Here is a 23,188-nt window from a genome sequence, read left to right on the forward strand (position 1 = left end):
TAAGTCAAATGCACTGGTGAACATTTTTGTGAGGGGAGGCAGGTGATGTGACCCAGAGAGGCCCTGTCCCAGTTGGAGCTCCCCAGAGACCAGGCCTGGGAGCTGCCAAGCTGGGGGCTGAGCAGAGCGGCCAGCAGCGAGCTGGGCTCCCTCCCCATCGGCCCCTGGGTGCTTGGAAGGCTGCCTGTCTCTTCCTGGCAGTGCTCCAGACTTCTGGCGGGCGAGGCCTGGTCGGCCTGTCAGCGGCCCCGGCTCCTGCCCCTGGGGCTGGAGATAAGTCTGGCCGCATCCCCCCACTGGGAACTCAGCCAAGCCAGCTGTTTCCCACGGCCCCTCCCTGACTCACCCCGCCTCTGCCCAGCCAGTTTCTCACACGACAAGCCCCTCCCTCCCAGACTGTGTTGCCCCAGGATTCTGTCTCTGGCTGGTGGGGGGCCGGGGACCTGCTTCTTGTCTCCATCTCCCCAAGGTTTGACGTTCCTGTGGATCCGCCTCCCTCCCCAACACATTCCTTCTTCGTTATTCTCAGAGCAGACAGCCTGTGTCTGCAGACTGGCTCTCTGGACAGGGAGGCTGGCAGAGGAAACTGTCTCATGCACCCTGATGCCTCTGAGCCAGACCAGTGTGGGCACCTTCACGTAGACCACAGAGATGTGCCTTCTGCCCAGCCACCCAAACCCTCCTGCTGCCAGGTGTGGGGACACGCTGGCCGGAGTGGCAAGAGGGAGCTGGGTGCATGCACTCACCCACCCATCTGGGGCTCCTGGAAATTGCTCAATAAATGTTTGGTGAATACGTGAAGTAATGGGTGGATTAGGGGTCCACAGGAGGGGATTTCCATGCAGGATGATATAAACAGGGCACATGTGTGGGAACATGTTTTAAGTAAGAACAAACATTAACCAATTTGCCCTTGTTTACAAGGCTGTGCTGGAGTTGGTGGAGCCTGAGGTCAGTTGGCCTTATCTGCTTAAGAGACCCAGTATTTATAAACAGGTGGTCAGAGTTGAATCCACACAGGATTACTCCCCAGGGAGCACTTGTGACATCTTGAGAAATACATGGGTTTGTCCTCGGCCAGTGTCACCATGTTGAATGCAGGAGGAATAAAGGGTGGTACGGTTCTTAATACTTCTCCTTACCCCTCATTTAACCAAGAAAAGCCCCAGAGGAACGTACTTGCCCCATAAAACCAACGTCCATTGAGCATTTACTATTAACGTGCCCAGACCCTACACTGAGCCCATCACAAGCATTGTCTCAGGTCATCCTCACCTCACCCATGAGTAGGTTATCCTCATTTTACAGGTGAGAAAATGGAAGCTTCAAGAAGATGAATAACAGTCCCAGACGCATATAGCAAGAAAGCGGGAGGGGCTGCCCCAGGCCTGTGCTTCTTACCTCCAGGAAAGAGGGCACTGTGAGTTGTATCACCTCTCTGGGCCTCCGGTTTCTCTTCTGTAAAGGCAGACAGCATTTCTCAAATTTTCTACCTAAAGCTGCTCAAGCAACAGAGGACATGAGAGACCCTGAGGGTCTAGGGCATAGCCCAGAGTGGCAGCCACAGGCAGAAATGTCTCTGGAGTTTTAAGAAAACAAAAGTTTTAATTTTATTTCACAATGCATTTTGTTGTTGTTTTATTCTGGTAAAATACACATGACATAAAATTTACCATCTTAATCAGTTTTTTTTGTTTGTTTTTTGGCCGTGCCACGAGGCTTGCGGGATCTCAGTTCCCTGACCAGGAATTGAACCTGGGCCATGGCAGTGAAAGGCCGGAATCCTAACTACAAGGACACTAAGGAACTCCCTTAATCATTTTTAATGATTATAGTTCAGTGGTGTTTGTGTTCATAATGTTGTGAATAGTTTAAACGTATAGTTCAGTGGTATTTGTATTCATAATGTTGTGAATAGTTTAGATGTATAGTTCAGTGGTATTTGTATTCATAATGTGAATAGTTTAAATGTATAGTTCAGTGGTGTTTGCATTTATAATGTGAATAGTTTAAATATATAGTTCAGTGGTGTTTGTATTCATAATGTTGTGAATAGTTTAAACGTATAGTTCAGTGGTATTTGTATTCATAATGTTGTGAATAGTTTAGATGTATAGTTCAGTGGTATTTGTATTTGTAATGTTGTGAATAGTTTAAACGTATAGTTCAGTGGTATTTGTATTCATAATGTTGTGCAACCATCACCACCATCCATCTCCAGGACTCTTTTCATCTTGCTAAACTGAAACTCTGTATCCATTAAACACTAACTCCCCATTCCTCCTCCACCCACCTCCCCAGCCTCTGGTGACCACTATTCCACTTTCTGTCTCCATGAATTGCCTACTCTAGGTAACTCCTATAAGTGGAATCATACAATGATTGTCTTTTTGTATCTGGCTTATTTCACTTAGCACCCTGTTCTCAAGGTTTGTCCATGTTGTATGTCTGTAAGTCTGTTTTAATACAAAAGTAACCACAACACCACTTATCTTTAAGTGGCATTATACTCTAAAATAGGGGTCCAGGATAACGGGTCTGAAATTTACTGGTTAGAGAAGCACAGCATAAAGATAAAAAGTTAGTACTTTCCCCCTCGTTAAGTTGAGTGTTGGAAAGTCTGTTTCTGAATTGCGTGGCGTGGGTCCTCTAACTTTCTGGGTAATGTTTCCAGGCCTTCGGCACAAGGCACAGTCACCTCTCCATTTCTGGGCTCAGAATCATCCAAATACAGAGGCTGAAGCAGCAGAGGAGGTAAGCAGTGTCCTGAGAGAGTGATGGAGAGAAACCCAGAGGAGAGGATTTCAGGAGCCTTGGCTGCTGGCCTCCAGGGCCCCCAATCCAGGACCCGTCCCTGGCAGCCCACAGGGACAGCAGCCAGAGAGCAGGAGACGCCGAGCCAGAGTCAGAACCCACAACAAGAGAATGACACCTTGCCCTCTCTCTGCAACGACTGAGGCACCGAGGCCACACTGCTCAGCCGCGGGACACCAGCTGTGCTCTAGAGGCCAGGCCACCCACGCTAGGCTGAGAGGGACCCTCCAGGCCTGTGCTCTACAGGCTGGCCTCACACCCCACGAAGGCCAGAGCCCTTCCCCCTCAGGAAGCAGAGGGTGGGCGAGGGGGGCTCCTTACACCAGCCCCTTAATGTCTTCAGCAGTTCAGGCAACTGGCTTCTCCAGAGGAGACTGTAGCCCGGATCCTTGCAGCGCGCACATGCGCGCACGTGTGTGTGTATGTGTGTGTGTGTCCATGTGGAGGGAAGGGGATGAGATCTCTGAGGATAGACCTGCTGGGTGGGAGCCAATCAGGACAAGATTTCTGGAAGACCCCTCCTTTTCCTCCTTTTTGTTGCTCTCCGGTCGTCCGCCCCAGGGCAGTGTCCTGCCCACACCCCAGGGTCTTCACAAGGCCTCAACCTCCCCCTGGTGCCCTGTCCCAGGATCTGGATTCAGGCCCCAGGGCACGGAAGGACATCACAGGAATTCTGTTCTGTTTTGGATGGCCCTTGTGTCAGTGGGATGGTTGAGGAACCTATATTTCTGTCCCAGCTTTGAGGGTAACACTTCCTTCCAAGGCCAGGTGGCGTGTGACAGCCTCTCGTCAGCTCTACTGAGCATTGCCCGCTCACGTCTCACTTCCGGTTCAAGGTCCTGACTTGGATGTGGCAGTGGGAAGGAGGAAAGGGGATTGGTGTGGAGGGGTGCAGACTGGCACCGAGTGTTTGAACACTCTCCTTCCCACCCCCCCAACTTTGAGTGGCTATATCGAGGGAGATGGATATATGTATTGGAGGGTGGGGAGAAGGTAGAGAGGTAAATGGAGAAATCCTCAAATGTGAAGTGTTCTTTTTTCCCTTTTGGATTCCCAGTGGGCTGCAGCATAAGTTGTGACTTTTATAGTGGAAATATTTGAATATTCAGGTTGTAAGCTTTGTTTTATTCTAAAGGAACCCACAATGGTAGAATGCAGTGCCCTACTGGAAGGTAAACTCAGCAAGGGCAGGATGATCTGTGTGTTACAGGCCACGGCTTGGGAGAGCTGCTGTGCAACCCTGTGCTTAGTGACATTGCCTCGGTAGCTTGAAAACAGCCATGGGGTGTTTACACCATGGAAACTGATCAACGCTGCAAAGCAGTGCTTTTTCTCCTCCAGAGAGCTGGTTGTTAAGCGTTTACCGCCGCTGGACGTTTACTCTCCCCATAGGCACTCAGGTGTTCAAGGACTGAATAAATTAATAAACCACCATCCAAAACAGCAGAAAGGAGAGAAGCGGCGTTCTCTAAGTTCAGGTCAACAGATACCGAGTGCTGGTGCCACAGGGTGAGAGTGGACGTGTGTTCTCTGGGGTAGCCCCGCGCCTGAACTCCCATCTGGGGAGCCTGCCAAGTCTTGTTTCCCGGGTCCTGGCAGTCAGGGTGCCGACATGCTCCTGTTGGGGCTGGAGTCTACAAGGGGCTTTTTCTGGGGGTGACGTGGGTCAGTATTGCCTAAAGTCAAGTGTCCAGCAGGATGTCCTAAACAGCACTGGTCCTGGGCCATGATCTATGACCGTTTCTGTGATTCCAGCCCATTTCTGTGCCTGATTCTCCAGCTTCCTGTCAATTCCATGAGCTCCCAATGTCCTTCCTCTGAATAACTTTTCTATGTTAGCCATGTCCTTTTCTGCAGATTGTAACCAAGAGCCCCAGGTGTCAGGTCAGGTTAGATGCACAGGAGATCTACTGGGGGAAATGCAGCAAAGATAAAAAGAAGGGAGCAGCAGCAGAGAGAGCCTTTCGGAGTGTGGTGTAGCTCTGGCAGCTGGAGACTGTCAGTCAGCCTTGGTTCCCGCACCACCCTCTTGAGGGACACCTTCAGGGCCACCACCAGCCCCTGGTACAGGGCACAATGATGAAAAACACAGACCACTGCCCTTGCAAAGTTCACAACTTAAAGGGAGAGAGACAAATGCATCACTGCAGTAGTTCAAAGTGCTAGGGCAAACCCCATACCATGAGAGCACAGGCGGGTGTAGGGAAGGCTTCCTGGACGAGGTGCATCCCGGGAGCCCTGAGGCTTTTGAGGTTTTGCCATCTCCCTCTTCTCTCAGCTCTCCATCCCAACCCAGCCTCTCACAAAGAGATCTGGCCACTTATTTCTTGGCTGTGTCCCTGGATCTGCAATCTACAAAGATGTTCAAGACGTAGGGAATCCAGGATACGGGTGGAGGGAGCATGGGACAAAAGGAACTAACTTTTATTGAGCACCTAGTAGCAGCTTTATAGAAGCCAGTTACTTCCCTACTCCACCACCCTCTGCGTGAGGCTCGAGTGAGCAAGTGGAGACAAGGAGGTGACATGACTTGCCCGAGTTCACACACAATGAGAGGGAGAGCAGGTTCCTGCTCCTTCTGCCACCCCAGGCTAACCCTACCCCCAGCCCCAAGTGGAAGGGAGCCTGGTGCAGCCACAGTGAGTGACACAGGGCCAGTACAGAGGGGAATTTACAATGGAAGAGAGGGTCTTACACTTTTTCCTGGAATCTTCCTTCTAAACCACCATGTTTTTGTGCACACCATTTTTTTATGAACAAGAATTATGTGCTGGGCACCGTGCTCACCATGTCTCTCTGAGGTGGTGGGACGTGAGGCTTAAAGGCCAGTGCTTGCCCTAACCAGTAACTGCCAGAGCCCAGTTGGTGGGTCCAAGGATGCACTGTGTGCGGGTTCTGCCTCCCCAGCCTCAGGGTCTCCTTTGCAGCTGGGGTGAGGAGTAAGAAATCATGGGCCGGGGTGTCTGAGAAGAAGGGATCATAGATCGTAGAGGGAAACCAGAAACAGATCCGGGAGGTGCCTCGGCTGCTCAACCCCACAGCAGGAGAAGCAGCTGCCTCCCACTTTACAGGGACCTTTGACCAAGCTCGGAAAATTCCTGGCTGAGGGGAGCAGGGAGTGGGGCTTTTTGAATGGAAGAAACAGATTTTCCTTTTCTAGAGAGGCTTTGGGTAATCCCACTCCTTTTTCTCTGCCAAGCTTTATCTTTGCCTAAGACTTCACAGAAGTCCCCAGGGGCCCCTGCTACACAGCTGCTGCATCTCCTCTCTTCACTGATACGTAAGGAATGGGCCAGATTTAACATGCTTATGTTTTAATAAGCATTTTGTCTGAGCATCTGTGATGGCCCAGGGAGATGAGTTGCAGGAGCTGGAGGTCTGAAGAGGGGGTGAGCTCCCCCCTGGTGACTTTTCTCTGATCCTCAGGAGGCCAGGGGAGAAATGCCCAATAGCTGGGCTGGGAAAGGGGCTGAAGACAGAAGAGGATGAGGGAAAGGAATCAACCTTGTGACCTCCCCACCTCCGAGTGCCCCAGGGCCAGTGCTATTTTTCTGAGGATAGGTGATTTCCAGTTCCAAAACAGAGATGGCAGACAAGGAGTGCCTTGGTTGAGAAAAAGAAGGACAACTAGGAAAGGAAATTAAATGTATGGCATTTATTGAGCTCCTACCTTGATCCCAACTAGTGCTTTGAACTCACATGACAGGGATGCATGCTTTACCCTCAGGGACCTCACAGCTGAGTTAGGGAGACTCAGATCCCTGCTGTGTGATGATGCACCATAGAACTATAGCAGACAGACATGGAGACTGAGGGAGCAGGGGGCCACCAACTTAGCCTGGGGTGGCGTGGGGAGGGTTCTAGAGAAGATGATGTTTGGCGGATCTTGAGGGATGACTAGGAGTTTGCAAGTTTAAGAGGGGGTTTCCAGAGTGCATTCTAGGCAGTGGGAAATGGTGGCTGGGAGGTGGGAAACAGCGGATTGTGTGTGGAGAAATTCAGCTGTGGCTGAAGCATAGAATTCAGGGGTAGGAGACAAGCAGACGGCTGGACACAGGGCTGTGTTGTATGTAAGGTGGGCATGGAGGAAGGATGGCACAGAACCGGAAGACTTGGGTACAGAGGAAATGGGACTGGTGCCAGCCCCAAAAGCGAAGGGCAAGCCAAGCCTTGGCAGAGACCCAAAGGGATGGAGGCCCTGGGCATCGCAGGTCACCGGGGATGGATGTCAGCAGAGCTGGATGGGGGGAGATGGGCGGGGAGGAAGCCAGCCAGCGGCGGGGAGAGAAAGTCCAACCTCCTCAGGCGTTTCGGGCGGCCTGGCCAACCTCCCAGACTTGTTGGGCTGCGGCGTGCACCCACGGAGTGGCCCCGCCGGCCCCGCGCGCCCGGGCCTCCGGGAGACAGGTAGGAGGCGGAGGGACAGGACCCCGGGGCGGGGGCGGCTCGCCCCTGGGCTGCTGCAGGAATTTGCCCCGCCTGGCTCCCGGGGAGAGCGGCGTGGGAGGAATTGGGGGGCCTGGGAGGAGACCCCGCCCCCCGCTCTCCGCTGAGGCGGGCGCGGCGCCGGGTCCCCGCTCCGCGTCGCGCGCCCTCGGGCGGGGGTGGGGAAGGTCGCGGGCGCGCAGGAAACCCCGGGAGCCTCGGGGGCTGGGGCCGGGCGGACAGACGCAACGCGGGCGGCCCGCGCCAACCCTCCCGCCTCCTCTGCCCTTCCCCACGTCGGACGCCGTTCTGGCGCGGGTCTCCGGAGACCGAGCGCGCCCCCTCCGCGGTGCCGCTGCGGCTGTGGGCCTGGAGCGCCCGAGCCCGGGTCCCTGAGCCGTCGGCCCCGCGCCTCACGTCGCAAGCCGCCCCTCTCCGCCCCGGGGGCTGCACGGGGCCCGTTCCCGCCGAGGGGCGGGAGCGGGGGAGATCCTCGCGTGGGGACCGGGAAGGGCGCGCGGGGCCCCTAGACGCCGGCCCCCGGCACGCCCCGCGCGGAGCCGCAGACCCGCTCGGCCGGAGTCCGCCGCTCCCAGTAGCAGCTATAAATAAAGTTCTTTTCTTCTGTCCTTCCTGCCGTCTTTCCTTAAGCTAGGCTCATCCCCGCCCCCTGAAGGCAGTCTCTACTTTAGAGAAGCAGCATCTTTGCCGTTAGCCGGAGAACAAGGTTCCCCGGGCACCTCGGCTTCCCCTCCCGCGCACCTCGGCTTCCCCTCCCGCGCGCGGTTCTTACACGAGGGGCCGCAGAGGCGAGGCTGGACCGCGGCGGTGCGAGCGGGAGGCAGCACGCCACCGCCCTCACCCCGCCAGCCGCGGGGACCTCCGGTTTGCAGAGAAAATGATGCCTACGTGAATCACAGTTGGTGCTGAATTAACGGAGCATGTGCATGGTTAAATGTGCCAGGTTATATTTGGCTGAACTTGGCTTAGGTATGCTCTATTTTGTTCTTCTAAACTGCAATCATTTTATGCTTAAGGAAATTAAAGAGAACAATGGTAGAATTTCAGATTTTAAAACTTAAGCATACAAGCCAGTACTTGTTTAATGTTTTGTACTGAAAGGGGCACGTTGTGTATGTCATTCTCCAGTACAATGACATGTACACACATGCACACCTACTGCACACATGCACGAGACTGCACTCAGACACTCTGTACCTGCTGCACTCGCACACATCATATGCGTGCACACACCAAACTCCACACAGGCATTTTGTACACACACTCACACACACTACATTGCACACACGCACATACTGCACTCACTCTGCACACACACACACACACACACACACACACACACACACCCCCCTTAGGGAACCTGCTTGTGGAGCTTCTCCAGTACAGAGAAATGCTGGCTTGGGTTTAAAGTAAGATACAATTAACATTTTTAAAGCATTTAAGCTGAGTTTTAAAAGTGCCTGCAGAGACTTTAAAAAACATTTTTATTAACGAGTTTTTAAACAAGCGCTGTAATGGCTTTTTAAAAAGAATCTCTTGCTGAATTAAAACAGTGAGTCTGATGGCTTTGATTCTGAACTCCCTGTCTTTTAACAAGGAAGTTTTTTTTTTTTAATTAATCGACTTTTACTTTTTTTTTTAAGTATTTGTTTATTTATTTATTTATGGCTGTGTTGGGTCTTCGTTTCTGTGCGAGGGCTTTCTCTAGTTGTGGCAAGCGGGGACCACTCTTCATCGCGGTGCGCAGGCCTCTCACTATCGCGGCCTCTCCTTGCGGAGCACAGGCTCCAGACGCGCAGGCTCAGTAGTTGTGGCTCACGGGCCCAGCTGCTCCACGGCACGTGGGATCTTCCCAGACCAGGGCTCGAACCCGTGTCCCCTGCATTGGCAGGCAGACTCTCAACCACTGCGCCACCAGGGAAGCCCAACAAAGAAGTATTTTTAATTGCCCTCTTTCCTTCGCTCTGAAACCCTGAAAGAAGTTACTCTTGAACTTTTAGAAGCCGGTTACAGACGGGCCTTCCCTCCCTCACCGTGTGAGTGGCACGGCCGCTCCGCTGCGCCCCACGGCATCCCCTCCAGTCCCTCTGCGGGTGTCCGGGTCACCTATGGGCAGCCGGGAGGGAGGGACAGGCCGCCCCCGCCGCGCCGGCCCAGGAGACCGCGGGGAGCACGGGACTCGGGGTGGGTGGGGCGGCGCCTTGTCCCGCCCCACGCGCTCCAACCCCGGCCTCTCCCGCAGGCCAGGCCGAGATGCGGCTGCTGCTGCTCGTGCCTCTGCTGCTGGCCCCGGCGCCCGGGTCCTCGGTGAGTTCGACCCTTCGCCTCCACCACGCCCCGCCCCGCCCCGGGAGGACCCTGCTGGGGAGGCGGGGGCGAGGGCTTGGCCGCGGGCCGGAGCCCCCGACGGCTGGAGCACCCCCGGCAGTGGCGCCATCCCCAGGAGAGGGCCAAGTCGGCGACGGGGACGGTGGGGTGGGAGGAGGCGAACCCTCGGCCCCAGCTCCTTCAGAGGGGTGCGACCTTGAAACTTCCCGCCTGGCTTTGGGGCACAGTTTGCAGAAATGGCAACGTCCCAGCGCCCTCCCCCTTCAGAACGTGCTGGGGGGCACTGCTAATGTTGGGAACGTCCTGTCCGGGTGGTATATCACGGTGGAAGGAAGAGGGGATCAGTGCTGGCAGCAGCCAAGATGCAGGGCTAGGTGGCCCAACCCACCAGATGTCTGCCACCTGCCTGGGACCAAACTCAGCTGCTCCTCAATGGGGCTGTTTGGGCCTAGAGGTTTGCGGTGCCAGCCATTCCCCACTGCCTTTGGGGTTAGCATCTAGAGCAGGGCTGACCGTTAGAACCTTCTGAGATGATGGAAATGTTCCACATCTGTGCTGTCCAATAAGATAACCACTCAGTTCATGTGGTTACTGAGCACATGAAATGTGGCTATTGCAACTGAGGAACTGAATCTTATTTGATTTTGATTAATGTGAATTTAAATAGACTCACGTGGTTAGTGGCTACCGCATTAGCGCAAATTTAGAAAGTGGACACAGGAAGCCAACTGGTGATCACAGTAGCGGTTTCATTAACAGGGGCCCGAAGGACAGGGCTCCCTGGAGAACATACCTGGGTTCTATGGAGGTACAGAGAATCTTCTAGACCACAGGACCCATCTTTGGGGAAGGGACCGTCTGAAGAGCAGGGCTTGGTCCTGGAGGCTGCTCCTGCCAAGTTTCTCCTGCGTTGACAGGATGGAGGGCACAGCTTCCGTCCTGTCCCTGGAGAGCGCTCCGCAGGGGGAGACCCACAGCCCTACCCAGCCCTCTGAGGCCAGCAGGAGGACCCCTGAGAAAGGACCCAAACTGTTTGCTGCCTTGGGGAGGGCAGGGGGAATGATGCCTCAGTGGAAATGTGAGTGGAGGATGAGAAGGACTCCTCCGACCAGGGCCGAGAGGGGCAGGCAGGGATGGATGTCAGCAGTGGGCAGTGGGCACTGCTCCAGAGCCCCACGGATTTAGCATGGGCCACAGTCAGAGCAGAGAGTGGGCTAGAGCCCCCTTCCTCACGTCCTCTCCACCACCTTCTGGCTTCCCCGGGTCACCTTTGCCTCCCCATGGTCCTTGTTCCCTAAGTGCCACACTCTGAGGTCCTCAGCACAGGCTTTATCCTAGTGCCTGGCTGCATGAAGCTCAGAGCTCGGGGTGGGGGGCATGGTGACAGTGTCAGGACACCAGGATGAAACTCAGAGCCACCTCCTAACAGCTGTGACCCTAAGCAAATCACCAGGTCTTAGATTCCTTTAATGGGGGGGGACGGGGGAGGGTAATAACACCCACCCACAGGTTGCATGCAGGTGAAGTGAGTCAAGGTATCCATAGCAACCTGGGTCCTCTTAGGTGCTCTCTCCCTTAGAGACACCTGGATAGCTGGGGCTGAAAACTCTCCATACCCCCTGCACTGTCTGGGGGAGGGTGTAGCTCAGGCTGGTTTTAGCTGGGCACAGCCCCCTGCCCCATGGCCCAGGCCGGTTCTAGCTGAGGCCAGGACTCCCCCACCGGACCCCCAGAACTTCATGGGATCATTCTCAGTGCTGACAGGGGTCAGCCTGAGCAGAGTGAGTAGCTGATTAAGGAGGGATAAAGCACCACGCCCCTTGCTGCCCCCAACCCCAGGCTGGTCAGGGGAGGCTTCACGAGGGGGACTGCCAGTCTCCTCACCTCTGCCTCTGTTCCCACTCCCACCCTCACCCGTGCACATGGGGCAGCTGATCCCCTGGGAACAGTGCAGCAGGAAAGGGGGCTCCTGAGTTGCCCAGGTGGGGGTTGGAGGAGCTGGTGGGGTGCTGAGAGCGGCAGGAGGCAGGTGAGGACAGGCCCAGGGTGAGGGTGGACTGGAGCAGCTCACTCTGGCTTCACACCATCATGCGGCTCATGGTTTGGGTAATTATAGAGAAACAAGATGGGCCTGTGCTGCTGCTGGCTCACTGCTTTCTTTTTGTCAGAGAAACCAAAGTACAGGACAGGGCCTGGCTCTAGGATGCCTGCTTCACGGGTGCTGGGCTCGGGGGCAAGGGGATGTTTGTAAGGCTTGGTACGTAAGGGGTCCTGTATTCAGGTGAGTCCTCCCCCACCCCATCCTGATGGCACAAGGTGGCTGGGTGGCAGGGGTGCCCCTTGTTGCCTTGCCCACGCCGGTAAGCCCAGCCCAGTCGCAGGGAAGGGTAGATTGGGGAGGCTCAGTCTCGTGCTTCAGGAGTGAGACTGACATCCAAACAGGACTTGGTCAGAGGTAATTAGTAGCCAGGCCGAGGCGGCAGGATGAGAAAGCAGCAGTTCTTGTGGGCCGCTTCCAGAATTCTTATATCGTAGTGATGAGTCTGGAGGGGAGGTGCTTGTGGTCCCTGGAAAGTCACCCTCCAACCCCGACACTCAATATCTTCCCCTTTAAAACAGGAACGGATCCAAGTAAATTTCAGTTTAAATTTCGTAGAGAGAACACTTTTATATTCTGGTTCGCTGGTTTTTGGAAGCTTGGCGATTTTGGCCCAGTTAGAACTGAAGGGTAAATGATTTGAGGAGTGAAAGCTCAGACCTTTGGTCTGGCTGGCCCTTCCTTCTTGGTTTTGTACGTGGTTCATTGCGTGTGTGAGTTGTTCTGATTCAGGGTTCTGGTTTTATTATAAAACAAGGAAAACCTGATGTTTGGCACCGAGGCGCTAGAACAGCACTGTGAGTAATCTGCGCGTGCGCAAACCTCCATCCTCACCCAAGATCCAGTGACGCGGCGGGTGGCTCGCGACGGGAGGAAGAGTTTGCTTTTCCACTTTAGGACTTGAATTCTTCCTCTGGAAAATGGCAGGGATTTTTTTCCCCTAGAGATTCGTATGTCGTGATGCCCTAAAATAAAGTCCCCTTCCAGCAAACAGGACATATTTCCAGTCCACCTTTTGCCTCCTAGCAAGAAATCAAGTCCAACACCTCTCCAGCTCCTTAGGCCTCGGCTAGTGTCGGCGTTGGTTCTCCAGGTGAGGTCGGTGGGAACCTGGTGTAAGAGCAGAGGCCTGGAGTGAAGACAACCTGCTATTGTGTCCACCTGTTCCTACGGGGCTCCCTCTCTCTCTGCCTCTCTCTTCTCCATGCACTGGGGTCCGTCAGGTTGTTCTGAGGAGTGAATGAGAGAATATGTGTGTAGCGTGTGGGCTTCTGATGCCAGCTGCAGGGTGTCAGATCTTTCAGGTGGGAAACTGTATCTATTAGGATTATTTTCCTGTTACAGAGTCCCAAATAACAGTCCTTCCACAAGAAAGACTTGATCCCTCTTTCAGATAAACACCCAGAGGTCAGAAGTCTAGGGATGTTCTGTCTCACCACATCCTCCAGGCTCCAGGATTCTTCTATCTTTGCTTCACTATGTGAAGCCTCTATTCCCAAATTACCTTATAGTTTAGAAGGCTGCTCCAACTCCAGCCATCACATCTGATTCCCAAACAGCAGGAAGGAATACAGGAGGAAGAAGAAAAAGGACAATTGCACATGCAAGCTATCTCTTAGGGACACCTTATTTTATTGCGTTTGCAGATATTGCATTTTTTACAGATTGAAGGTTTGTGGCAACCCTGTGTTGAGCAAGCCTATTGGTGCCATTTTTCCAACAGCATTTGCTCACTTTGTGTCTCTGTGTCACATTTTGGTAATTCTCACAATATTTCAAATTTTTCATCATTATCATATTTGTTAGTTATCTGTGATCAGTGATCTTTGATGTTACTATTGCAAAAAGATTACGACTTTCTGAAAGTTCAGATGATGGTTAGCATTTTTTAGCAATAAAGTACTTTTTAAAAAGATTTTATTTTTTGGCTGTGTTGGGTCTTCGTTGCTGCACGTGGGCTTTCTCTAGATGCGGCGAGCGGGGCTACTCTTCATGGCGGTGTGCGGGCTTCTCGTTGCGGTGGCTTCTCTTGCTGCGGAGCACAGGTTCTAGGCGCATGGGCTTCATTAGTTGTGGCACGGGCTCAGTAGTTGTGGCTCACGGACTCTAGAGCACAGGCTCAGTAGTTGTGGTGCACGGGCTTAGTTGCTCCGCGGCACGTGGGATCTTCCCGGACCAGGGCTCAAACCTGTGTCCCCTGCACTGGCAGGTGGATTCTTAACCACTGCGCCACCAGGGAAGTCCCAAGTACTTTAAATTGAGGTACATACATCTGTTTCTGTTTTTCTTTTTTAGACATAATGCTTAATAGATTACAGTATAATGCAAACAACTTTTATAGGCACTGGGAAATCCCCATATCTGTGTGATTTGCTTTTTCACGATATTTGCTCTATTCCGGTGTTCTGGAACCAAACGTACAATATCTCTGAGGTATGCCTGTACTGGAGACTGCTACCCAACACTTTTATGTACATCTCACTGACAAGAATTTAGTGATATAGCTGTGGTTAGCTGCAGGAAATCTGGGAAATGAATTTGGGGGTGGGGGCAGCCAGGTATCCAGCTAAGAGTCAAGGGTTCTCTTAATAGGAGAAGGGGAGGATGGATATTGGGGGACTCCTGGGAGTCCCTGCCTCAGATCGGCAGGAAGAAACCACAGCCCCCACTCCAACACACACACACACACACACACACACGATTAGATTAAGTTCTTATTCTGATAGGCCAGAGCTACAAAAACATGGCGCTGCCCGTGGGCAACATTCCCCGCACAGGTGGAGCCCTACCTGCCTGATGACACGCTGTTCTTCCTGCCCTTTTGTATCTCCCTCCTGGAAGGGCATGCTCTGCTGATCCTTGGGCTTCCATTCAAGGGAATGTTCGCAGACATCTTGGTTCTCAAACCAGGCTCTTCCCAGCCAGGGGATATCACGGTCAGGGGAGAGATCTCTGCCCCCAGCTTGGCGGCTTGCCCACTGTACTTGGCAAATAGGGGCAGCTGGTGGAGGTGGCGTTGACGGATGAGAAGGCTGGGCTGGCTCCCAGCTCCTTATGGTGACAGCTGGCCAATTCCACAAATGACTATGTTCGGGTGCCTGGCGGTGCTGCAGTGCTGAAGCCTTGGCTCTAGGAGACAAGATCTCTTTGCAGGTTCTTTGCAGGGGAGGGTGTGTTTTGAGGCAGGGGGCCTCGGGGGAGCCCTGAGCACCCTGTGGGGCTCCGAGTGCTGAGTCCCGCTCCTGAGTGTCTCCTCCTGCAGGCTCCCAGGGTGAGGCGGCAGGGTGACACCTGGAGCTCCTGGGGCAACTGGAGCCCTTGCAGCCGGACCTGTGGAGGGGGCGTCAGCTTCCGGGAGCGCCCCTGCTACTCCCAGAGGTAGGAAGGTGGGAATGGGCCAGCTTATAAAAAGAGGGCAGGCGTGAGGGAGCAGCTGGGTCCTGGGCTAGGTGTCCCGGGCCAGTGCCAGGCCACAGGGGCAGGACCTATGACGCAATGGATTTGTCCTGGGAGCAGCGTTAGTGGAGAATTTGAAATTGAGTCATTTCCACGTACTTACACTCTGACTGCAACAATAACCTTATTTCACGGGGCTGGAGCCATTCCTGCTTCATCCACCCCGAGTCTCTAGCTCCTCATGCAGTGCTGGCAGGCGCAGTGAATTCTTGTTGAATTAATGAATAATCTTCAACAGTTTAACCTGTGTGGTTTCTCTACTGTCAGCCTCTTTGTCAAGTATAGATGTTTTTCACTCTAAGTCACTTATTAAGCACCTGCTCTGTACTCTGAACTCTGATAGGTACTATAGGGTGCAAAAGAAGGGGTGATGACACCCTGCCTGTCAGTGGGTTTAACTGTTCCTGAAAACTTTGCGTGAAGAGGGAGAGAGATAAGATATTATTCTAAGTGACATCCTCATTTACTCCTTAAATGGCAGAATAACCTTACCAAGTGGGTATGTATTACATCTTATTGTGTCTCCAAGGGCAGAATTTGAGGCTTCTTTGGGAATTTGCTTTAAAAGGCAGAGTGGCCCCAAGTTAGACAAACTCCGGGGTAGTTAGACTTCTGGGTCTGGCTTCTCCCAGGTATAAACAGAGGGCTGATTAAACATACCTAAAGGGATTTATGTGTGTGGCCACCCCCCTCCTCTCCTTGCCACCCCTCGGGCCCAGTGGTGCCCACCAGGTGGCGCCACCGAAGCTGGGAGGCCTGCGGGGGAGCCCCAGGAGGGGGCGGGGTGTTGGGTCATGGGGGTTCGGGTCTTCCCAGCGCTCTCGCCCTGCAGGAGAGATGGGGGCTCTGGCTGCGTGGGCCCCTCCCGGAGCCACCGCTCTTGCCGCCCCGAGGTAAGGTAAAGCCCCCGGGGGTGGGGGACAGCTTCCCGGACGCCCTGCTCGGCTGACATCCTAGCCCTGGGGGGCCCTCCTGTCGGTGCACAGCAACCCCTTCCTCACCCCCCTTGAAATGATAGCTTCGCCCGGGCAGCCCAAGGCCCCTAGAGCGGATGCACGGGAGCCCTGGGGGCCCGACTCCGCCTCCCCGAAGCTACAGCGGGGGTTGAGGGGGGACAGAATCCCACCTCCCCGGGGCTAACCGGGCGGCAGACCCCAGTGGTGGACCCACGAGCCCCTTCCCTTGTCCCCTCCGCCCCGCAGAGCTGCCCCGACGGCGCCCGCGACTTCAGGGCGGAGCAGTGCGCCGAGTTCGACGGCCAGGAGTTCCAGGGGCGGCGGTACGAGTGGCTGCCCTACTACGGCGGTAAGTGCGCGAGTCCCTCCGACTGCCGCCCCCGCCTGCGTTGCCCTACGCTGGGCCCCATCTTTGGGGGATCTCTTTGCTACGCTGACTTCGCATTTCGCAGTTCTCATTACCATATTACAGAAACGTTGTCAAATACATTTAAAGAAAAACCTCCAGTACCCCCAGCAGGGCACAACAGTGGTGGTCGTTTTGAGGTTTTTCCATCCTTTTCCCCTCCGTAGGTACGTTTTCAAACAAAGCCTTGGCCAAGCCTCTGCCGTTTTGAGCCTTCTTTTGTTTGGCCTGCTCCGGAAGCATTCCTCACGTGGCAGGAGGCATGGTGGGGGGCCGGGCGGGGGTGGGGTGCGAGGTGGGGAGTGGAGTTGGTGCCCGAGTTTGGGCAAACTGCAGGCTGGGCTGCAGGGGGCTTGGTGTGGCAAGGGCTCATTTACTCAGAGTCTCTGGGGCCGGAGCCCGGCTCTGGGTAACTTTGAGGAAGGTGTGGGGTCATTAATTTTTAGAGCAATACAGTTCAAGAAGACAAACAAACAAAAAACACTAACATGCGTGTACTTAAAGCATTTTAGATGAGTCAGAACATACCTTAGGATAATCCTTCTGAGTAGTAGTTTTCACTGCTCACTGTGGATGACTCCTGGAAACTCTGTGGCACTCTGGATTCCAAATCAGTAAACATATCCTGTGTGTGCTCTGGGGTGGGGAAGGGGTCTTGGCTAGAGGGGGCGGCCCCAGTGGGGTAGTTTGCCTTCATTGCTCCTCCTGGATCCTAAGGTGAGGGTATGTTGAAAATAATTTAAATATATGTTATAGAAAAATTAGAACACAGAGGAAAGTTTAAAAAGGGTTGTTGAGGGATGCCTTCTTTTTGGTGGAGGTGATTACAATCCTATTTGCACTTCTGGGCTGTTTAAACAATGTGTATATAATATTTAGATAAATATAAAAATTGAAACAAGAAAAAAACCTTAACCCTATCTCTTTCATAGGATCCCGGCTAGCATTTCATGCTAGCCCTTTTCACATTATTCTTTCTCTGTTTACATATTTGTAGTTATTACATAGTATCGCTTTGCACTCTGTTCTAAGCATCTTCCCACATTATTGTTTAGTCTTCATAATCATAGTTTTTAATAGCACAGTCAACATGCGTAATATTCTAGTGATAGATAATAGAGTAGCTGATTGTTAAAACTTGGACTATTATAAATAATAAGGCTGAGATAGACCTCTTCAAATGTCTAGCTTTTTCCTTATTCTGGGATTTTTCTTCGGCTTGATTCCCAGGGAGTCCCAGAGATGCAGCAGTTTTGGGGAGAGCATCCCTTCTCCCTGGGTTGGAGGTGGGATTCTGAGCCACTGGGAGTATGTATGGGGCTGTAGGCCCCTCCCAGTCGTGGGCGCGCGTGCTTCTGGCCCCTGCCCACACTTCGCTGTTGCTAGGACAGGCCTTGAACCTCGCTCAGCCTCTCAGCTTTCCCCTCTTGGTCGCCGCAGCCCCAAACAAATGTGAACTGAACTGCATTCCCAAGGGGGAGAGCTTCTACTACAAGCACAGGGAGGCTGTCATAGACGGGACACCCTGCGAGCCTGGCAAACGGGACATCTGCGTGGATGGCAGCTGCCGGGTGAGTTATGCCCCCACCCCCACCAGATGGCTTGGGGCCTGTTGCAGACGTCGCCCAGCCCCGCATCAGCAGGCCAGGGGCTCTCATGACTTTGACGTCTTCTCAAGACTAGCTTCTAAGGTGCCTTGCATCGCAGATGCCCTGTGACCCTCTTACCTTTGCCCTTTGAAAACTCTAGCCCCACAGTAAGAGGAACCCTCTGGGTGGCACTGTGGACGCTGAGGCTACCACCTCTTCCGGGTAATTTTGTTTCCACACTGCTCTTCACAGCTGCTCACAATTATACTAAATGAACCTCTCTTCCATTATTCTTAATTCTTTCCATTCCCCTCTCCCACCCTGGATTTCCTCCTATTTTCTGATACTTGAAGATAATGTCCCTACAGCCTTCTCTCCTGTATCCTCAAATCTTCCAGACATAAATATTTTAATACATTCGCCAGTGTATTTCTTTTTTTTTTTTTTTAAATTTACTTATTTTATTTATTTGTTTTTGGCTGTGTTGGGTCTTTGTTGCTGCACGCAGGCTTTCTCTAGTTGCGGCGAGCAGGGGCTACTCTTCGTTGAGGTGCACAGGCTTCTCATTGCGGTGGCTTCTCTTGTGGAGCATGGGATCTAGGCGCACGGGCTTCAGTAGTTGTGGCACGTGAGCTCAGTAGTTGTGGCTCACGGGCAAGTAATAGAAACCCAACTAAAACTGACTTAAGAAATTTTAAAAATGCCATTGAGGGAAGGGCTGGCTGGCTGCAGGTGCTTGAATGATGATGCTGGAAACATCTCTCTCCTTGTCTCTTGGGTCAACTTAGGGGCAGACAGGTTCTTCTGATGAGGTGTGAAGCTGGCCCAGCAGCCCAGGCTTCAGTTGTCCCAGCCTGGCAACCCCCTGGGACAGGGCGCCCTATTCCCAGGAGTTCCAGCGACCTGGGGTTGCCTTTGGCTTGTCCTGGCCTGGGGCTCCCCCTGTGAGCTTTGAGCAAGGCATACAACCCGCTGATTGGCCCGAAGCCACTGTTGGGGAACTGTATGCAAACTCTGTGGGAGAGAGGTGGCTCCCACAAAGGAAGGAAAATGAGGTGCTATTGTCAGAGAAGGGGACACGGGTGCCGAGTAGGCAGAAGAGGTGGATTGTCAGCCACGGGCCAGATTCAAGGTTTACTCGGCCCCCATGGCTAGAGAATGGTTACTGCGCTTCCTGGACCTGGCTACGCGGCCAGGGTTCAAGTCCTGGTGTGACTGTGACTCACTCTGGTCTCTCCCATCTCCCCTCGTCTCTGCCTGGCAGGTTGTCGGCTGTGACCACAACCTGGACTCGTGGAAGCAGGAGGACAAGTGTCTGCAGTGCGGGGGTGATGGCACGACCTGCTACCCCGTCACAGGCGTCTTTGATGACAATGACCTCAGCAGAGGTGGGGCTCCTCCCGGGGTCCACAGACAGTTGAGACAAGGGTCTGTTACCTGCTCCTTCCTGGCCTGTCTCCCTCACTGGCTGAGTTGCTCTCATGGCACTGAGGGGGTCTGATCTGGCACTCAGGTCATGAAAGGCCTGAGGTCACGCCTCAGGGTGGAGGCCAAACCCTTGTCCAGGAGCCTGTGGGCTCACACTAGGATCTCTGCCCCCTTATCCAGCGGCCACCTGGATGCCTCCTCATCCCTTCCCCCATCGTCCCCATCTGCCCCCTCCCCTCCCGGTCAGTATGGGCGCTGGAGCCTGCCCGCCCCTCTGGGCTTTGCAAGGCTGTCTGCTCCTTCAGGAACACTCTTTCCCAAGCACCCGGCCCTGCCTGTGTGCTACTTGCCCTGCCCTGACCCCACCTGTGCTGCGGGCACCTAGCCTCCTCAGGGCCAACTCCTCCCTGTGGCTGAGTGGTCCCGGGGTATCTCTGTCCCCTCAGGCTACAACCAGATCCTCATAGTTCCCGTGGGGGCCACCAGCATCCGCATTGAGGAGGCGGCCGCCAGCAGGAATTTCCTGGGTGAGGACAGTTTTGGGTCTGGGGCAGGGGGGCGGGTCCTGCCAGGGCAGCTGACTAGGGTGTTCACCCTGCCCAGCGGTGAAGAGCATCCGTGGTGAATACTACCTCAACGGGCACTGGACCATCGAGGGCGCCCGGGCCCTACCTGTGGCCAGCACCGTCCTGCACTATGAGCGGGGAGCTGAGGGGGACCTGGCGCCCGAGCGGCTCCACGCCCGTGGCCCCACCTCGGAGCCCCTGATCGTCGAGGTGAACGGGGCTGGCGGGAGACGGGGGCGGCCGGCAGGAGGGCTGCGGGCTGGGCGGGCGCGGCCCCCTGGCATTAGGCCTCAGTGGGGACCCTCCTGCACAGCTCATCAGCCAGGAGCCCAGCCCTGGCGTGCACTTCGAGTACCACCTGCCCCTGAGCACCCCCCGGCCCGGCTTCAGCTGGAGCCACGGCTCGTGGGGCGACTGCAGCGCCACGTGTGGTGGAGGTGAGGGCAGGGCCCTGGTCGGGGGCGCGGCTGCACGCGGGGCTTGGCTCTCTCCTCCAGGCGCTCCAGCTGTGGGTGGGGGGTGGACAAGGAGAGGAGACAGCCTCATGTCATGGGGGTCACCTGGGGGAAACCCAGAGATCAGGGGACTCGAGGAAGGGCCCCCGCCCAACCTAAGAGAACCAGAGGGCTTCCCCGAGGCAGTGGCATCTCACAGGAGACAGTATTCCATTGGCAGTGGAGGCTGGGCCTGGAGCTAATGGTCAGGTGTCAGAGCGGGGCTCCATCGCCCACAGATACAACTCGCTGAGCCTCAGTTTCCTCATCCGTAAGTTGAGGATGGTGATGGCAGCCTACCCCAGGGGTTCGTTTGAGGCTTAATCAAGGTGATGCCTGGGACGTGTCCGGAAGGGTGCCTGGCCCAGAGAATGCATTTGGCGAGTCTGGACTGACTGGCTGCCTGCTATGGCCGGGCCTCTGCAGGTCAGCAGACCCGCCCGGTGTTCTGCACCATCGACAATGAGGTCTACCCCGAACACCTGTGCCGGCACCGGCCGCGGCCGGCTGACCGCCGACCCTGCAGCCCTCAGCCCTGCCCACACACCAAGCGGTGAGGCCCTGCCAGCCCCCTCTGCCCCTGCGGGACCCAAGCTCTTGGGTGGGAAGGGAGTGGGGTCCCTCAGCCGCTTTAGGTGTTGAGCAAAGAAAGAGGTTGGGGGGCTCCTCAGCTGTGGACAGAGCGGGAGGAGCCAGCTGTCAGCCGGGCGGGGGCAGTGGGGGGTCCTGAGCATGAGACCCCGGGCTATTCTGTCCGCCCTCGTGAGCCCACACAGTGCCCAGAATGTCTAGGCTGGCGGCGGGAGGGTTGGGGGGTTATCGGAGGCCCCGTTTTTCTGAGCTGGCAGGGGACTTGGCAGATGCCAAGGAGTGGGCCAGAGCTCGGGCCAAGGGGCCTGAGGGCATCAGCAGTGCCTGTGTTTGTGCACAAGGGACCTCTTACCTGCACCGGCCCAGAGTGTGGCCCCTCGCTGGGGCCCAGCGTGTGTGCAGGAACAGGTACTCCTGGGCCACAGGCTCCCCGCAGGGCTGTGCTGTCCTTCCTCCCATGGCCTTGGTGGCAGCTGGTCTCTTGGGATGGTGGTGGGCGTGGCTTTGCATTGCAGTGGGGCTGGCCCTTTCTTCTAGGTCCTTGGGCCCCACGGCCAGGAAGGGCCACTCCCCACTTGGGTGAGCACGGCCCCTCCGGGAGATGCCCCCACTAAGTTCAGACCCAGAGGGGATGGAGTCTGGCTGGGGGTGATGGCTGACCTGGTGAGAAGGAGGAAGGGGGACGCAGGTGAGGACAGGAACGCTGAGAGGGAGGCAGCCAGGCTCCGTGTTTATAGGGACCAGTGCACAGTGGTGGGGATGGGTGAGCAGGGCCGGACCTTGGCCTTTGCGCAGGGCTCTTTGCCCCTCACCTGCACGGCCTGATGCTCAGAGAATGGGCCGGGTGGGGGTCCCCCCTCCACTCCTGTGCCCCCTCGGGCCTGGACCTTGGCCCCTGCTGCAGGGCCAGCCTCACCGCCCTCCTGCTCCCTGCCAGCTGGAAGACGGGGCCCTGGACGCCCTGCTCGGCCTCCTGTGAGGGCGGCTCCCAGTCCCGCACCGTCTACTGTGTCTCATCTGATGGCGCTGGCGTCCAGGAGGCTGCTGAGGACGCCAAGTGTGCGGCCCTGCCTGAGAAGCCCCCTACCACGCAGGCCTGCAACCTGCAGCGCTGCACAGCCTGGAGCGCGGAGCCCTGGGGCGAGGTGAGGCCCGGCCCTGACCAGGAGGGGCGGAAGTCAGGAGCTGGGTCTTGGGCCTGGGCAGCAGCAGGGCAGGGCTGGGAGGCTCGTCCTCCGCCTCGAGCAGACAGATCCTGGGAGTAAAGTGACCTGCCACGTGGTCTTGGAAGCTGTGGCCAAGGCTGGGACTAGGAGCGGGGGCTTGGACTTCTGCTCCCGTGTTCTTCCTCCTTCTCTAGAAGGTCCCAGGCCGGGGGGGAAAGAAGAAGCTGGGCACACTGTTTGGGGGCCAGGGGGAAACCGGGGCTGCTGGTCACTGCTTCTGGCACCTACCTATGTTGCCGTTGCAAATGAAGGAATGTGGAAAACGCACCTCAGCTTGGTATCTGCAGCCATGGTTCAGGCTGTGTAACCGCAGGAGGATGACTCAGCCTCTCTGGGCCTGGGAACTGGACGTGGGGCAGTAGGGTGCTGTCTGCCCTCCATGCCAGGCTGGTGGGCCTCCTGCTGGGCGAGGACCAGCTCCTGCTGACAGCCTGGTCCTTACAGTGCTCTGTCAGCTGCGGCGCCGGGGTCCGGAGGCGGACCGTCACCTGCCTGGGTGACGAGGGATCTCTGCTCCACGCCACAGCGTGCTCCTTGGAGGACCGTCCCCCCCTCACTGAGCCCTGTGTGCATGACAGCTGTCCCCCTCTCAGTGACCAGGCCTGGCACGTAGGCGCCTGGGGCCTAGTGAGTACTTCCCCCCACCCATACCTGCTGCCCAATCCCGGTCCCTTGGGTCTCTGACCAGAGGCTGCACATGTGCCTGTCCTTGGGTCTGACACGCAGTACCAGGCACCTTCCCCCTTCCCCCTGCCTTATAGGTACCCCCCACCCAGTCTCAGGGTCTCTC

At 55.5% G+C, this 23,188-nt stretch overlaps 1 protein-coding gene across 4 annotated transcripts in view; it reads left to right on the forward strand.

Moving 5' to 3' along the window:
* The first annotated feature begins 7,133 nt into the window (after positions 1-7,133).
* The window catches only part of PAPLN (papilin, proteoglycan like sulfated glycoprotein), a 59,700-nt gene continuing 43,645 nt past the window's right edge, over positions 7,134-23,188 (forward strand). For 2 of the 4 annotated variants that reach the window (XR_009007724.1, XM_057544225.1), the window contains exons 1-13: positions 8,087-8,229; positions 9,503-9,567; positions 14,949-15,064; positions 15,975-16,035; positions 16,345-16,447; positions 17,945-18,075; positions 19,358-19,481; positions 19,968-20,048; positions 20,125-20,297; positions 20,401-20,524; positions 21,008-21,134; positions 22,110-22,317; positions 22,843-23,025. Coding sequence is in view for 3 of the 4 variants with exons in the window: in XM_057544225.1 (XP_057400208.1) it covers positions 8,181-8,229; positions 9,503-9,567; positions 14,949-15,064; positions 15,975-16,035; positions 16,345-16,447; positions 17,945-18,075; positions 19,358-19,481; positions 19,968-20,048; positions 20,125-20,297; positions 20,401-20,524; positions 21,008-21,134; positions 22,110-22,317; positions 22,843-23,025 (1,545 nt within the window). In the remaining variant the exon portion in view is untranslated. Of the gene's footprint in view, positions 7,222-8,085; positions 8,230-9,502; positions 9,568-14,948; positions 15,065-15,974; positions 16,036-16,344; positions 16,448-17,944; positions 18,076-19,357; positions 19,482-19,967; positions 20,049-20,124; positions 20,298-20,400; positions 20,525-21,007; positions 21,135-22,109; positions 22,318-22,842; positions 23,026-23,188 lie in introns of those variants that run through there. The other 2 variants (XM_057544226.1, XM_057544227.1) reach the window with 2 other exon arrangements.

The sequence above is a fragment of the Balaenoptera acutorostrata genome, chromosome 3 (genome assembly GCF_949987535.1).
Source record: "Balaenoptera acutorostrata chromosome 3, mBalAcu1.1, whole genome shotgun sequence".
NCBI lineage: Eukaryota > Metazoa > Chordata > Mammalia > Artiodactyla > Balaenopteridae > Balaenoptera > Balaenoptera acutorostrata.